At 37.4% G+C, this 15238-nt stretch overlaps 1 protein-coding gene across 1 annotated transcript in view; it reads left to right on the forward strand.

Annotated features, from left to right (window-relative positions):
• The window catches only part of LOC309385122 (receptor-type tyrosine-protein phosphatase eta-like), a 106961-nt gene extending 92097 nt beyond the window's left edge, over positions 1-14864 (forward strand). The window contains exons 13-25 of the mRNA XM_081939236.1: positions 74-275; positions 408-526; positions 1683-1770; positions 2575-2613; positions 3576-3663; positions 3945-4035; positions 4960-5033; positions 5120-5254; positions 6448-6567; positions 7592-7752; positions 9563-9698; positions 10236-11675; positions 11739-14864. Coding sequence (XP_081795362.1) covers positions 74-275; positions 408-526; positions 1683-1770; positions 2575-2613; positions 3576-3663; positions 3945-4035; positions 4960-5033; positions 5120-5254; positions 6448-6567; positions 7592-7752; positions 9563-9698; positions 10236-10397 — 1415 coding nt within the window. The 3' untranslated portion in view covers positions 10398-11675; positions 11739-14864. The remainder of the gene's footprint in view (positions 1-73; positions 276-407; positions 527-1682; positions 1771-2574; positions 2614-3575; positions 3664-3944; positions 4036-4959; positions 5034-5119; positions 5255-6447; positions 6568-7591; positions 7753-9562; positions 9699-10235; positions 11676-11738) is intronic.
• Positions 14865-15238: the final 374 nt, after the last annotated feature.

The following is a 15238-nucleotide window of genomic DNA, read 5'->3' on the forward strand; positions in this document are numbered from 1 at the left end:
GTCTAATTGTATTTTGCTGAAGTACTGTTTATCATATAACTTTAGCTTACAGTATGTTGTTCTTTGTAATTAGGTACAGTCTCAAATAAGGTTTTAAAGTACACGTATGATGATTTCAGGAGAAAAGTAACAAATACTTACGTTGCATATATCAAAACTGAAGAAAAGCGTTCATCTTCTTCTACCCAAAATCAGGATTATGTTGTGGAAATAGGAAATGAATCTGAATCATATGGTTATTTAAATGGAAAATTAGATCCACTTGGGTCATACAGGTAAGTTTTCTCATGTTTCATAATGCAACTTTATGATACATGTGAATAAAACATGATGAATGAATATCTCTGAAAATTCTTGATTGTATCTCAGCCTAATAGCTATTTCTTTTCTTCCCTACCTTTGATTAGGGCATGTGTTGCCGCTTTTACTAGAATTGAATTTTTAAATGAGAGCATTGTCAACGCAGAGAAGAGTTATGTCTCATTTTCTCAACTTTCACCGTTTGTTGACTTACCTCAGAATCCAGGTATTGATCACATTCTTGTTGCAAACCCAACTCTATCCTGACCAAACCTTTGAATCTTCAGATTAAAATCCTTTCTAAAATTGGAGAGAAAATCAATATTGTATATTCATAAATAGCGTGCATACGCAGCAACCACTTACACAAATGTAGCTGTGTGCAGCAACTACTCATACAGAACCATCCCCCACCCCCAAGGCCACCCATCTGCCAAGCCAGAAAGATTGAGAACCACTGTTCTAAGACATTCCTCTGCAGATGAAGCTGCAGTAGCCTAATTTGAATCTATTGTATCAGTGAATTACTGAAGCCATTACTGAATTACTCCATTCAGCTTGTTTAACTGGTATATTCTCCTTATTAAAGGAATCTGCATGTATATATGGAAATTATTCTATGCTAGTCTGAAGTTTTACATGTGCTAGCGTATATGAAAATTCATACTTTTTTTTTTTAATATACTATATACTATATTTAATATTTATTATTCTATGTACAGTCTTGCAACCTCCTCCACCTACGTATTTAATTATTTAACTGTTTTGTATGTATTTTATAACGTATTTTAGTGACTGTACACCGCCCCGAGTCCCTTCCGGGAGAGGGGGCGGTCTATAAATATGAATAATAATAATAATAATAATACACTATAAATTTTACTTAGTGTTCTTCGCTCCAAGATTAGTTTTGCTATTGTTAGCAGTAACAAATATAAGGGATATGTGAATTGGCAATTCACTTTGCTTTAGTGTAGTTGTACATCATTCTATATCAGTGTTTCTGAAGCTTGGCAGCTTTAAGATGTATGGAGTTCAAATCCCAGCTTTCCCCAGCCAGCTGCTCTGTATCAATTAGGTTTTGAAGTTTTGAAGCTGATCCATTGTAGCTGACTGCCTTTATTAAGGACTAAGTTGTGGCAATAAAAGCAAAAATAATAATAGCAAAATCAGAGCAGCATAAGTGGGTGGATAAAATCATTAAAAAGAGGCATAAAGGATCTAAAAATATACATCGAGTGAAAATGAAGATCTAAAAAGAATGATAAAAAGCTAGAAGATATAAAAGACAGATGGAGACTAAGAGCAGTTTGAAGCATTAGATGGGTGTAAAGGAGCATAAAAGTATGAAGAAAACTGTATATCACTTTTGTATTTTCCAGCTGTCATCACAGGAGGTGTTGTCGGAAGCATTTTGGTTGTGTTAGTTATTGTTGCAATTGTTGGATTCATCTTCTGGAAAAAGAAAAGGTATAACAACAACTTCATAATGCAGCTATTTTGAATTCCACAATATATCGTGGACATCTCTACTGCAGAGTCCACCAAGATTCTCCAAATTAATTAAGCTTGGACTCCCAGCATTCCCAGCTAAATTAATTTAATTAATAATAATTAATAATTTATTAAATTTCTAGACCGCCCCCTCTCCCCGGAGGGACTCGGGGCGGTGTACAGGAATAAATTTAAAACATACAAACAATCATACACATAGGTAAAAATCAAATTAAACAACCCCTGTACAATTTATAAAAATTAAAAAAACAGACCTTAAAACCAATCTTAAAAATTTAGAAATAGAACTGAGGTGGGATAGGTGGAATTAGGCCAAGCCGGCTAGCTGGAATAGGTGGGTTTTAAGTTTCTGACGGAATTGTTTGTGTGTATTTTTCCTAGAAATCTTCAGCCCAAATATCCAGTCAGCATAGCTATTAATGGATTATGGGAGTTGTAATTCAAAACATGGACAGTTTGTTTCTTATTTGTTCTTGCTTTATATCTGATGATACACAGATCTTTTTCTTGGTGATAAGCTTGTATTAGTATACTGGAATGCTAAGGCAGGATTGCTGGTTATTCAGAACTGTCTTGTCACAGAAAATTGAATACACCACTCTTTACTAATTTCTGAAAACACCTTTGTTGTCTACAGAAAAGCATAATTTATGGTATATTGTAAGTGTGTTGTAACTAGATGGAAAGCTACGCGACCAAATATTAAATATTAAAGAATGATAATCCCAAGTAACTAGTTTTCAATCTTCACTTTTATAGGAAAGGTAGAAATAACGAAGTGCCATTTACTCAAATTGAGTGAGTTGAATTATTATTATTTTCTTTGCCTAGTGTTCAGAAATCTGTTTGAACTTTTTTTTTTCTGATCTTGGTTTGAAAATGGATGGGAGAGGGTGATATACAAAGAATCTGCTGGATTTGGGCAGCAGCCAATACATTTAAAGAAATAAATAAATTCCATAGCATTTCTAAAGCTTTACAAACAATTAAGGTTTGTTTATTTAAACCATTTAATATTTAAGGAAACAATTCATGCAGTTGCTAATTCTGCAAATGGTATCATGTCTAGTTTCATCTTAATAATAATGTTAATGTTGTTTCAAACAAAGTAACGTCTATAAGAAGCAGGGGGAAAAGGAACAAACAATTAGAAACAGCATTAACATAGCTTAAACATGGATAAGATAAAGTTTTTAAACCAATGCTTTGTTTTCAAAACTTAATTGGAACCATTAATATCACAACAGGGAATTATTTTAGGGAATTCATTACAACCTTTGCTGAAAACCAAATATTATATATAAAAATTGTTTTGCTCAGTTAATAAGGATAATAAGTAATGTATTTTTTTTCCTTTTCCTTCCTTTTTTCCTTTCCAGACCTAAAAAGTAAGTAAATATTTCCATCCTGAATAAATAGAATTATTGTTTCTACCTTTCTTCCCAAATACTTATACATTCTGATTTCTGTTCATTTCCAAGCTATATACATGATTTTTGTTTTACTTTACATGTTAAACCCTTCACTTGTCAAGTGTTCTTTTGCTTCACTTTGCTTTTGACTTTTGGAATTTCTAAATTGCTATTGACTCTCATTCATACCTTGACCTGTTTCACCACTTCTCAATGGACACTTGACTCTTATGCAGGAACATTTTTTTTGCATAATTAAGCAGTTAAGTCTCAAAGTGACTCAGTGCTTTTTTGTGGTTTGAACAAAACTGTACACTAAACAGTAGCTGCTGTTTTTGTCTTTTGCAGATCAAAGTCACTTAAAGTTGAAAATTATGAATCTTATTTTAAGAAACAGACAGCTGACTCAAACTGTGGGTTTGCTGAAGAGTATGAGGTATGCTTTTTAACAATTCTTATTCACACAGGAATATTTTCCTTGCGTATATGGTCACTTCCATTATTAAGTGAATTCTTGCAATTTTCAAGAGTTATATATTTGAGAGCATTTCATTCAGTAAGGAATGAAAACTCAATTGTGAAAACTAATTAACAAGCAGAAGTAATAATTACCCTTTCCTGGCATCCACTGTTACTAAAGTACAACAATGCTAAATATTCAAGAACTGATTCTTGTGTTTTGAGAAAAAAAGTAAATTATATCTTTCTCTGTTGTAGGATCTCAGGCCAGTTGGTGCTAATCAGCCTAAATTTGCTGCAGAATTGTCAGAAAACAAAGGAAAAAATAGATACAACAACGTTTTGCCTTGTAAGTTCCCCATTCTATTTCTTTATTTACTCTTACTATTATCTAAAATATTATAGATGTAACTTTATAAAATGTGATCAGAACTTCCATTTGGCCCAAAACAGTTTGTGCTGTGTTTTCTGCTTTTCTGTTACTTGTAATCGAAAATGAAACTGATTTTGATTTTAAATTCTCCATATTTTTGGACCCCTTTTTTGGCTGTGATGGTGTCCTGCAACCCTCTGCCAGCTAAAATGGAGCTCGGGGCCAGGCATGGCCCTCCCAAGTTCCGTTTTCATTGGCAGAGGCACCGCAGGCCAGTCCTTTGCTGTTTTCAGGGCGGCCCTGCGGGCCAGATCTAAACACCCTGCAGGTTGCATCTGGCCTGCGGGTCTTGAGTTTGACACCCTGGTCTAAATCATTCAAAAATAATAATAATAAAGTGGAAAATAGGTATTTAGTGCTCAAAAGCTCTCTCTCAATAACCATACTTCTCTACTGAGGTGCATCAAATTCTTATGTGTATCAGATAAAAAGCTATAATTGACCATTGTCTCCTAAAAAACATTTTGAAAATTGCATTTGAAAATTTAAAGTTTCTTTAGCTTCTTTCTTTAATGGAATTAGTGGGATATGATTTTTTTGAAGCATAATGAATTTGATTGAAGTGCTAATGTTTTAGTACTTCCTTAAGTTTTAATACTTGACTTGAATAATTACATTTTACTGAGAATGTTGCATAGTTTGGTAATGAAATGTCTGCAAGAAAACCACCCAGCTCAGAAAGCATCAAGGACCCCATATAATTAAACTTACTTGTAGCCCCACTTCCTATATTTTCTCACTTTCCATATGACCTCTCACAATAAATGCATTTTATTTATTTAATGAATTTTTCTAAATTACATTTTAAAAGCAAGACCTGACTTTTTTTTCTCCTTGCAGATGATATTTCTCGTGTTAAACTTTCAATTCAAAATCATCCAACTGATGATTACATTAATGCAAATTATATGCCGGTAAGTCTTTCTGATGTGTTTAAAACATATTACTTAAAGTGGCAAGTTTATTGAAAAATGATACTGATACCATATTTTTATCACAGGGATATAACTCCAAGAGTGAGTTTATTGCAGCACAAGGCCCTTTGCCTAACACTGTGCAAGATTTCTGGCGCATGATCTGGGAGAAGAAGATTTACACAGTTGTTATGTTGACTAAATGCATTGAACAAGGCCGGGTAAGTTTTTTTAAAACTTCTAGGACTAGTTACAAAACACCAGAGCCACAACTATCTATCATATACATGAGTGGCGTTAGAATTTATTTAAAACTATTACTCCTTGCTCCTTACACAAATCAATATGACCAATTTATAAATAAATACAGATACAATATATATTGCTGGCAAAGAGAGTTGTTTGTTTATTCATTAAATTTATTGGCTGCCCATCTTACCACAGGGTAACTCTATGTAAGAGTTACTCTGTGGCATCTATGCAAGGAACGCCAACATACAGATTCTGTCCATACTAAAATATTCCAAATTGGGTTTAGAGGAAAAAGATCAAGTTTGACATAGGCAAAAATTAAAAGTCAATTACTAACAGATATACATTTCCATTTAGATTTAATATATGTTTTTAGAGATAATAACAATAACACTTAGACTTATATACCACTTCCCAATGCTTTTACAGCCCTCTCTAAGTGGTTTTAAAGAGTCAGCATATTGCCCCCAACAATCTGAGTCCTCATTTTACCCACCTTGGAAGGATGGAATGCTGAGTCAACCTTGAGCCTGATGAGATTTGAACTGCTAAATTGCAGGCAGCTGGCAGACAGCAGAAGTAGCACTCTAACCACTGTGCCACCACAGCTCTTATAATGCTTCTACTGATTGTCCATGTCTATTGAAACAGAGCAGCTGATAATTATAATAGTGTTCTGTGGCAAGAATAAGGAGGTTTCTTGTAACTGTTCCCTAGATGGTGATTGGAATCATGCTAGTCTTCAAAGTAGAAGAAAAACTAGAGCCCGTTTGGTGCAGTGGTTACGACATCAGCCCAGTAGTGGGAGTCTGTGAATTCTAGTCCCCCATTAGGCACAAAGTCAATTGAGTGACCTTGGACTTGTCACTTTCTCTCAGCGGATAGGAAGCAGTCAAGGACAAACCACTTTGTTCAGGCAGTCTTCAAGAATTGAACATGATTGTACTAAGAAAAAAGAAAGAGCAAAACTGATTTTCATAGTTTCTTCAGTTCTCTAACTGTGAATTCTGTAAAAATTGTCATTACATAATGTCTGTCTGGCACAATGTTATGGGAAGCTGATTTATTATAGTATCTTGCAGCTGTGGTATCGCCAGTCCAAGAAAGGATTTGACAATAAAATTATTTTACAGTATAACCTATGGGTCATTTATATTTTCAGACAAAATGTGAAGAGTATTGGCCAAACAAACAATCCAAGAACTATGGGGATATAATGGTGGCCATGACTTCAGAAATTTTCTTACCCGAGTGGACAATAAGAGATTTCTCCGTAAAGCAAGTGAGTTATGATCATATATTACAGAGCTTTCTCTTGATAGAAGGAAATTATCTGGGATTTTGGCAATCAAGGTTTGGACCCATGCAGGGGTGGATTGCTAACGGCATTACTGCTGGTTCGGTGCACAAAACATGTGCGCATTTGTACCTAAAAAGGTCTGCGCATACACAGAACGTTAGAAAAGGGGGAGAAATTACATTTCTGCAATGGAGATTGTTCTGCGCATGCACAGAACAAAAAATAAAGATGGCGTCGCCGACAATAGAACCAGTTCGGGTGTGAGGGCGGTCCAGTTACTACCTACTCATCTGAACCAGTACAAACCCACCTCTGGACCCATGGTACGAGACAGAAACTGCATAGATGACTTGTGGCAAAGCATGGAAAGTGGAATCACAACCATCTTTGTCTTACTAGACAGCTGGGCAGCCTTCAGTATTGAGAGGCACAATATCTTTCTGGGCTTCTTAGAAGAGTCGGGAGTGGGTGGCATTATATTATGGTAATTCCACTTTTTTCTGGGCAGACCAGGTCTGTGGTTGTGGGGTGCAGGATCAAGCTTGCAGGCGTCACAGGAGCACATGGAGACCGTGCCTAGGATAGCCTTTGTCCAGTTTCAGGTAGTACCTGCACTGCAACCTGACCTAGAACAAGATCACTTACACACTTGCCCTTTCCAGCTTGATTGAACATCTTGACCCCTGGCTACTCGGTAACCGAACAGCAAATGGCAGCAATCAAGCAGGAAAGGCAAGTGTATACGTGATCTTGTTCTAGATCAGGTTGTAGTACAGGTACCACCTGAAGTTGGATCCTCCATCTTGGTACAACTATGAAAAATTCCTTCCATAGATCTGGTTTTACAATATTTATTTTATCATAACTGACAAAGTGGGAGGGTATTGCGGGACTTCTATTCAGCATCTACATAAAACTACTTGCTGATCATGGTGTCAAGTTTCATTGTTCTCTTGAAGAAATAATTTCTTTGTGAATTCTAACTTCTCTTCTGTATTTTGACAAGAGTGATTCACCGGAAGGTCATCCTGTGCGTCAATTTCACTTCACTTCCTGGCCTGATCATGGGGTTCCAGAAACCACTGACCTCCTCATCAGCTTCAGGCACTTGGTACACGAATTCATGAAGCAGAAGCCACCATCTTCTCCAACCTTAGTTCACTGCAGGTGCACATACAATACCTTTATCGACATTTAAGTATGATTCTGTGTAGTTGTGCTTGGGGTACAATGAGTGGCTGTCTTGCAAGCAGTGGTGGGTTTCTGCCGGTTCACATCGGCTCGGGAGAACCGGATGGTGAAAGTTACCGATCCGATGAGAGGAGGTTCCACCGGCGGACCCAGAAGTAACTTCTGGAACGCCTGCCCCTAACCCTAACCCTGTCGCTCACTTGCTCGCTCCACCCCCCCGCCCGCCCGCCTGTCCGCACTATCCTAGCCCAATTGGGTGTCAAGTCCAATACCTGGGAGTGGTGGTGGTGGACTGAGAAGCATGGAGAGATCCAGCGGCACAATCCACCAGACAGCAGCGGCAAGCTCAGGAGTTTTCTCCTGGATTCCCCTCTGTCCTCCGATCCCCCAAAGTTCTTTCCCCAGCGTGCGATAGCTTTCTACTGGATTCCCCTCTGTCTTGCCGCCTCCGATCTCCCAAGGTTCTTTCCCCAGCGTGCAATAGCTTTCTACTGGATTCCCCTCTGTCTTGCCTCCTCTGATCTCCCAAGGTTCTTTCCCCAGCGTGCGATAGCTTTCTACTGGATTCCCCTCTGTCTTGCCTCCTCTGATCTCCCAAGGTTCTTTCCCGAGCATGGGATAGCTTTCTACTGGATTCCTCTCTGTCCTGCCTTCTCGATCGCCCTAATTTTGGCCTTTAATCCTCCAGTTGTCTATTTTTGGGAGGTTTTCCCCTCTCCCCCCCCCCCTCCTTCATAGGAGTCCCAAAAATTTTTGCCACATGGCTTGGGGAGGGTGGTCATGTGACTGAGTGTGCACGAGTGATGTCAAGTTGGCCATACCCGCCCGGTTACATGACTACCAAGCCACACCCACAGAATAGGTTCTAAAAAAATTTGAAACCCACCACTGCTTGCAAGGCTACTCATGGGAACAGCTGCTTTTAAAATTATAAAATCAGGCAGTGAGCTAGGAAGTGACAGTGCCATTTGCGGAATGACAATTGGAATTCAACCCACCCATTTGTGAAAAGCATGCTATCAGTCTAATATACAAGAGGTAAACCATACACTGCAGTTTTTGACTTGATGGCATCTTAACTAGTTGGTTTAAAAGAAACCAAATTTGAGCTATGATCATTTGGCTGGTAAAGAGTCCTGTGATGGGATGACTCCGTGGGTTGGAATGGACTGAGATGAGAGCTGTGTGTTTATTTCCAAGTATGATATCATGTGCTATCATGCTAGGCGTGTATCAGAGAGAGACTGCATTAGTGTGTGGGGTGGTGCCCTTTTGATAAGTTGGGATGAAACAAACTGTCCCTCATGATTGTCTTCAGCCATTAAGAAATAGTGTCAGCTGCCTCAAGTGGCAGAATTTTTGGGGAGTCCAAAACAAATCAGATGGAGAGTTAAGGTCAGGCTCTTAATCATGAAGCTTTCCTAATGATAATACAGAAATGATTTGCTGCTGCTACCTTCTAGTATTTTTTCTTCCCAATTTCCCAGTCTAGCCTGGAGCCATATGATTCCCAACAATCTTCCATCCAGTGATCCCCCATGGACAAGACAAAGATGATGATGTCTCTGTTTACATATAGTACATTATATTTATAATTATATTGTACTCTAGTCCCATAAACAGGGTGGCTGGACAACTAGAGCATTAGTTTCCTTTTGTTTTTTTCCTCATGTAGAAGAGAGAAAATTTAGAGGGTGCTATTTTTAGATCAGAGTAAATGTAATGCTTGAAAAAGATAGTTAAAGAGTGAGATGAAGGTATTCAACCCTATGCCTTTTTTTAACAGTGCTGGTGTTGGGAGGACAGGAACTTTCATTGCAATTGACCGTTTGATACAACAGATGGAGATGGAGAACACGGTTGATGTATATGGCAGCGTTTACGATCTGCGAATGCATCGATCTTTAATGGTACAAACAGAGGTACGGACAGACTATTATTCTGAGCATGCAGAATAAGCATTGGATACAAGTAGTCCTCTTCTTATAAGGATAACAACTGAGAATTAGGGTTATAACACATGATGGTCATTAGGTGGATCATCACATGACAACACCCAATTTTATGGCCTTTTTTGGTCGTAAAATGCCAAAATTCATGGTCATGTGACCATGCAGGACACTGCAAATGGTTGGAAATGCAAGATGATTGCAAGCACCCCAACATGCAATCATGTATGCAGCCATGGGAACTTCAAAAATGGGCCAGGTCTGGGCAGATAACTTGGAAAAGTCACAAAGCGAGGACTACCAGTATGTCATTATTATTAGGTTTATACAGTGCTTTGGGTTCAATCTCCAAAGTGCTTCAGAATAAGTAGCAGTTTTTGGACACGGAGTCCAAAATGTTACACAGCCCTCATCATGATTGGTTTTAGACGTGCAGTTTTCTCTTTAAACTGATGGATGCATCATCTAAAACCTATGGTAAAAAATTCATTTATTTTTTTACCCTCTTAGGACCAATATGTCTTCCTAAACCACTGCATTATGGATATTATTAAATCTAAGAAAGAAAAGAAAATGGATCTCATCTATCAGAACACAGATGCCATGGCAATCTATGAGAACTTCACACCATCATCACCATATATTGGGAGGGCAAATGGCTACCATGTATAACTAGAAAGGAATGGCCTGCTTGCCATTTGGGCCTTTTGCGGAGGAGAGAAAGAAATATGCACTGCTTTTGTATGACTTTATATACAAAGACTTCAGCACCTATTTTGAAGATGCACGTGTTAAATTGTCAGTGGAAACTGTGGATTCAATATAGTGTTAAAAGAAAAAAAAAATCTATACTATATTTTGCAGATGATTTTTGCATTGAGGGTTGATAAAACAAAATATTACTGGTGAAATTAATGTTGGCTGAATAATAAGAATGAAAAATATAGACACTTTTAAATTATTTTTTAAACATGTTCATGTTCAGACTTCATAGGATACTGATTCTATTGTTCGTGTTCCAGAAATTAATGATGTATATTGGTCACTTTAACATTTAAATTCCACAGTGACTTCTCAAATTTATTTTATTTAAAATGAGAACACGTAAACCTTTTATAAATAGGATATTTTATTATGTAATTGTGCCTTTCTATTTTGCTAAAGACAAAATAATCAGAGATCTATATTTTTGTATTGAAATTCTCAGATGCTGTCTAACATTTGAATATGATTATTTTCATTTTTTTTAAATCTGGAATACCTATGCTTATTCCTTCCTTCTGGAAGTGACAACCATTCATTTATATGATACTGTAGTCTGCAGAAGGTTTATTGCAGAATTCATTTGCTTGATCTTGCGAGCACAATAACTATCGTGTCATATTTTGGTTTTATAAGAAGGAAAAGGTTTTCTTATATGGGTAAATTAAAATTTATCCAATTTTATTTTCATGCATTGGAAATATTTCCCACTTTTGATGAAAGTAGTCATTCCATACCCTTTGAAGATCCTGTTGTTCTGTTTCTCTGTACCATTTTCTTCTTGACCTCAGTCTTAGGTGTCCTTAATATCTTTTCACTGCAATGTGTATAATGATTTGAGATCTCATTTATTGTCATAATTTGTATGCGCAGCAATACTTATGAATAGCTGTTGCTGATCACATTGACATTAGTATGGACACGGCAAAAAAAAATGGTATCCAGAAATAGCAGTTGTTTATGAAACAAAAGGAAGTCAAGCTCTTACTTTGTGAAAATATCCTAATTTCTCAGTAAATAAATAAGGGATGTCCAAGTAGCCATTGATACTTGTGACCTCAGGTTTAACTATTAGGGGTATGCAACTAATAATGCAAAAATGGAGAGGGTTTGTGAATGGATTGGCGACTATAATTTCTTATCAATTCAATGGTTTTATCAAGTTTTTTCAATTCATAGTTCTTCAGGGTCCCTTTGAGTCCCTTCTGGGAGAGGGGCGGTCTAGAAATCAAATAAAAGTTAAAGTTAAAGGGTAAGAATTTTAAGTAATACATATCTCCAGTGATCAGTGCTTTTAAGGATGTTCTCGACTTAATGACCACAATTGAACCCGAACTTCTATTGCTAAGTGATGCAGTATAGAGTTTTGCCTGATTTTTGACATATTGGCCTCAGTTGTTAAATGGATCACCATAGCTGCTAAGCAAATCCAGGTTCTCTTATTGATTTTGCTTATTAGAAGTCCCCTGGGGAGTTTTCAAATTGCAATTCCGTAAGCCTGTTTCCATTGTAAATACATATTACTTGCCAAGTGCCCGAATTTTAATCATGACCATAGGGACATTGCAAGGAAAGTGCAATGAACTTTTTTCAGTGCTCTCGTAATTTTGCACGGTCATTAAACAATGACCGTTAAATAAGTAGTTATAGGTCAAGGACTGCCTGTAGTCCTTGATTTATGACTAGTTGCTTAGTGACCATTCAAAGTTACCACCGACCTTCCAAAAACTAATAATTTTGATTTCAAGGTTATCACAGCCACAAAACACCACCACCATCTTCCTCCACTGCCACAGTCCCATGATTGCACTTTGGACACTTGGCAATACACTCACCTTTATTGTTTTTGCTCCTATTTTCAACATTTTTTGTCAGTTTCTGGGGTTTGCTTCTGATATCCAGCAAAAGACGCCCATTGTCAGGCAGAAAAGATTAAGACCACACATAAAGTTCCAGGTAAACTGATTACTAATCCTGCCTGTGCATAGGAAGGTACTCAACTAACGGTTAGCACTATCTTGGTTTTAGGGAGGGGGGAACGAAATTCAAGAAGGGTTGGATTTAGTCCATTTGTGACTATGTAGAGAGACTAGGCTGATTCCTCTTTTGACTCTGCCCCCCAGGTTCTTTCACTCCTTCCCCTACACCCATTGGGTAAAATAGATTTTCTTAACGATCATGGCATTCACTTAACTGCCACAAAAAAAGTCATAAAATTAGGTCCAATCAGGTGAGCACCTACTTAATGACTGCAACAACTGAGGACTGTAATTTTCGGCTCAATTATGGTCATAAGTCGAGCACTTTTCCATATCAGAGATGGAGTTTATGGGACCTGAGAATATAACATCAACAGCTTCCTGCTTGACCATGATAGTTCAAGCGTCTCAATCATGGCATGTTACTCAGATCTTCCAAAAGATTTTTAACAACATTTTCCTAGTTTAAAAAGTAGTTTTCCAATGTGCCTAGCCCAATTCCTTTTCACCTACTTGACTTAAATTTAAGAGGCTTTGTTTGCTTATCACGGGGCGATAGTTTACATTTAGATTTTATACCTGGCCCCCATCTCTTCACCATTACACAGCTTGCATTCAGTAACAAAATGGCCAATTTTCAGCATCACTTGGTAAAACTAGTGGAAGTATAAACAAAAGGTATCTGGGAGATAGCCTTCTCCATTTCATCTCCTGACATGTTTGCAAACGATCTGAAATTTGACCCTTTGCTCTCAAGTTTCATTAGGATGATGTAGAGGAGAATTTGAAAAGTTTCCAATGAGAGGAAAAGTATTGTTCACCCCTCTAGGCTTCTACACTTCTCAAAGAGGCCAAATTTGAGTTGCATCCTTCTCTCGCTGCCATTAAAGCAAAATAAACCTACCATTCTTTTGATTTTCATGAAGTTACTTCAGAAAGGCAAAAGTCATAAACAGAACTTGGTTTCCAGTTGCACTTAGTGGAGACACTGGAATTTGCATAATTAAGTTTCATATTCAGATCTCAAAGTCAAACCAAGAATTGGATTTGCCCTTTTCTGAATCTGAACCCAAATTAAATCTAGCTAGCTAGCTACTTTAAAACTTGTTATTGTGTTGCAAACTGAATACTGTAGCAATAAACGAATGTGTGATTTCCCATTAAACCGAGCTCCATCACACATACACTCTCCATGCATTCTCAGGTTTCCAGATACTTATAGAAGAATAGTAATGATTGGTTCACCACATGCAAAATAAAACAACATTGGTCATTTTCAGTGCCCATTTCAGAGTGAACGGTTTATCTAAGTTATAAGATTATCACTTGAAAGCTGTCACTTCAATTGATCTTGAGGACTGACCACAAATGGCATTCTTAAGGGAGGAGAAAAGCTATGTAGCTTTAACTATGGTTTGCATACGATTGTTGTAATGGCGTGTGGCATTGGTGGGGTGCATACCCCTCCCGTCCTGGTTATATTTTTGTGTTCTTTTCTGTGATGAAGATTTATTTAAAAGTGCAATATTTGATTTATTGAATGAATGATTGCCTCTATTTGAATAGAGTTTACTCAGGTTCATTATCATTCCTGTTTGTTCTATGGTTTATATTCTTGTGCAAATAGTTTTCAAAAGCCTGAAGAACTCCTGTAGTTAGAATAATCATATTTGCTCTATTTCTTTTGACTAAAAAAATACAAAGATCTACTGAAACTCTCAGCTGCAGATTTTCTATGCAGTGAAATACATACACACTCATGCATATGTTGCTGTAGACATACATATATGTATATGTATATGGGTCTGGTTTTGTTTTATTATGCTGCTGTAGTTTGTAATAGATATGATTAATGAAAAACAAAGGGTTCTGCATTGAATTACTTTTGTAGGTACACTGATCTTAAAATTATGAAGGCATTTTTAATGAAGGACGTGGTTTGCAAAAGGGAAGGGGATTCATATATTTCTTTTAGTCAATGCGCTGGCAGCATTAAAAACTGGTATGATATTTGAGTGTATTATATTGTTATGTTGTATTTTAGTATTGTAGATTTCACTCAGCTTTCTTCCACACAACTCACCTTTGCATTAAGCCTGTGAGCAAAACTGCTCCCCTTGTTCAAGTTTCAGTTTCGAAGACATTCCAGTGTTATAAAGTTTCGATACAGATTGTTGTATAGAAATGTATATTCTGCTTCTACAATAACAGAAGTTGTCTTGGGTGGCTTTTTTTACTCTGCTCTTTCAGTAAAATAGCACTGGATTTTGGTGTGTTTGTCCAAATGCATTCTACTTGCCTTCTTTGGTTTTAATATTTTTTGTCCTTCTGTCTTTCTCATTGTTACGTATCATTTACTTGTGTGCAGACGTTAAATAGGAAGCAGTCCACCTTTTAATGTAATTTTTCTTTTGCAAGTTGGTGAGATCCCATACAGAGACCTCATACAGATTATAAAGACAAGATTCCTTTTGGTGAAAACTGATGCATGGGGAAAAAAAGTTTTGTAGACACTTTAACTGAAAAAAGAAACTGCTAGAGCAGTGATAGCTAACGTTTTCTGGACCGAGTGCCCAAAGTGCATGCGTGAGTGCGTGCACGCCCAAACTCCCAAAATACAATGCGTGTGCAGCCCCCACACATGCATCCCACCCCCACGCATATCCATGTACCCCCATGCCCCACACAGACCCGCACATGCACCCACACATGCACCTAGCGCCCCATGCATGCATGCGTGGCTCCTGCATGCCCCACATGCAGTGCCCCCCT

This window comes from Natrix helvetica (assembly GCF_964273705.1).
Source record: "Natrix helvetica genome assembly, chromosome: 1".
Classification (NCBI taxonomy): domain Eukaryota; kingdom Metazoa; phylum Chordata; class Lepidosauria; order Squamata; family Natricidae; genus Natrix; species Natrix helvetica.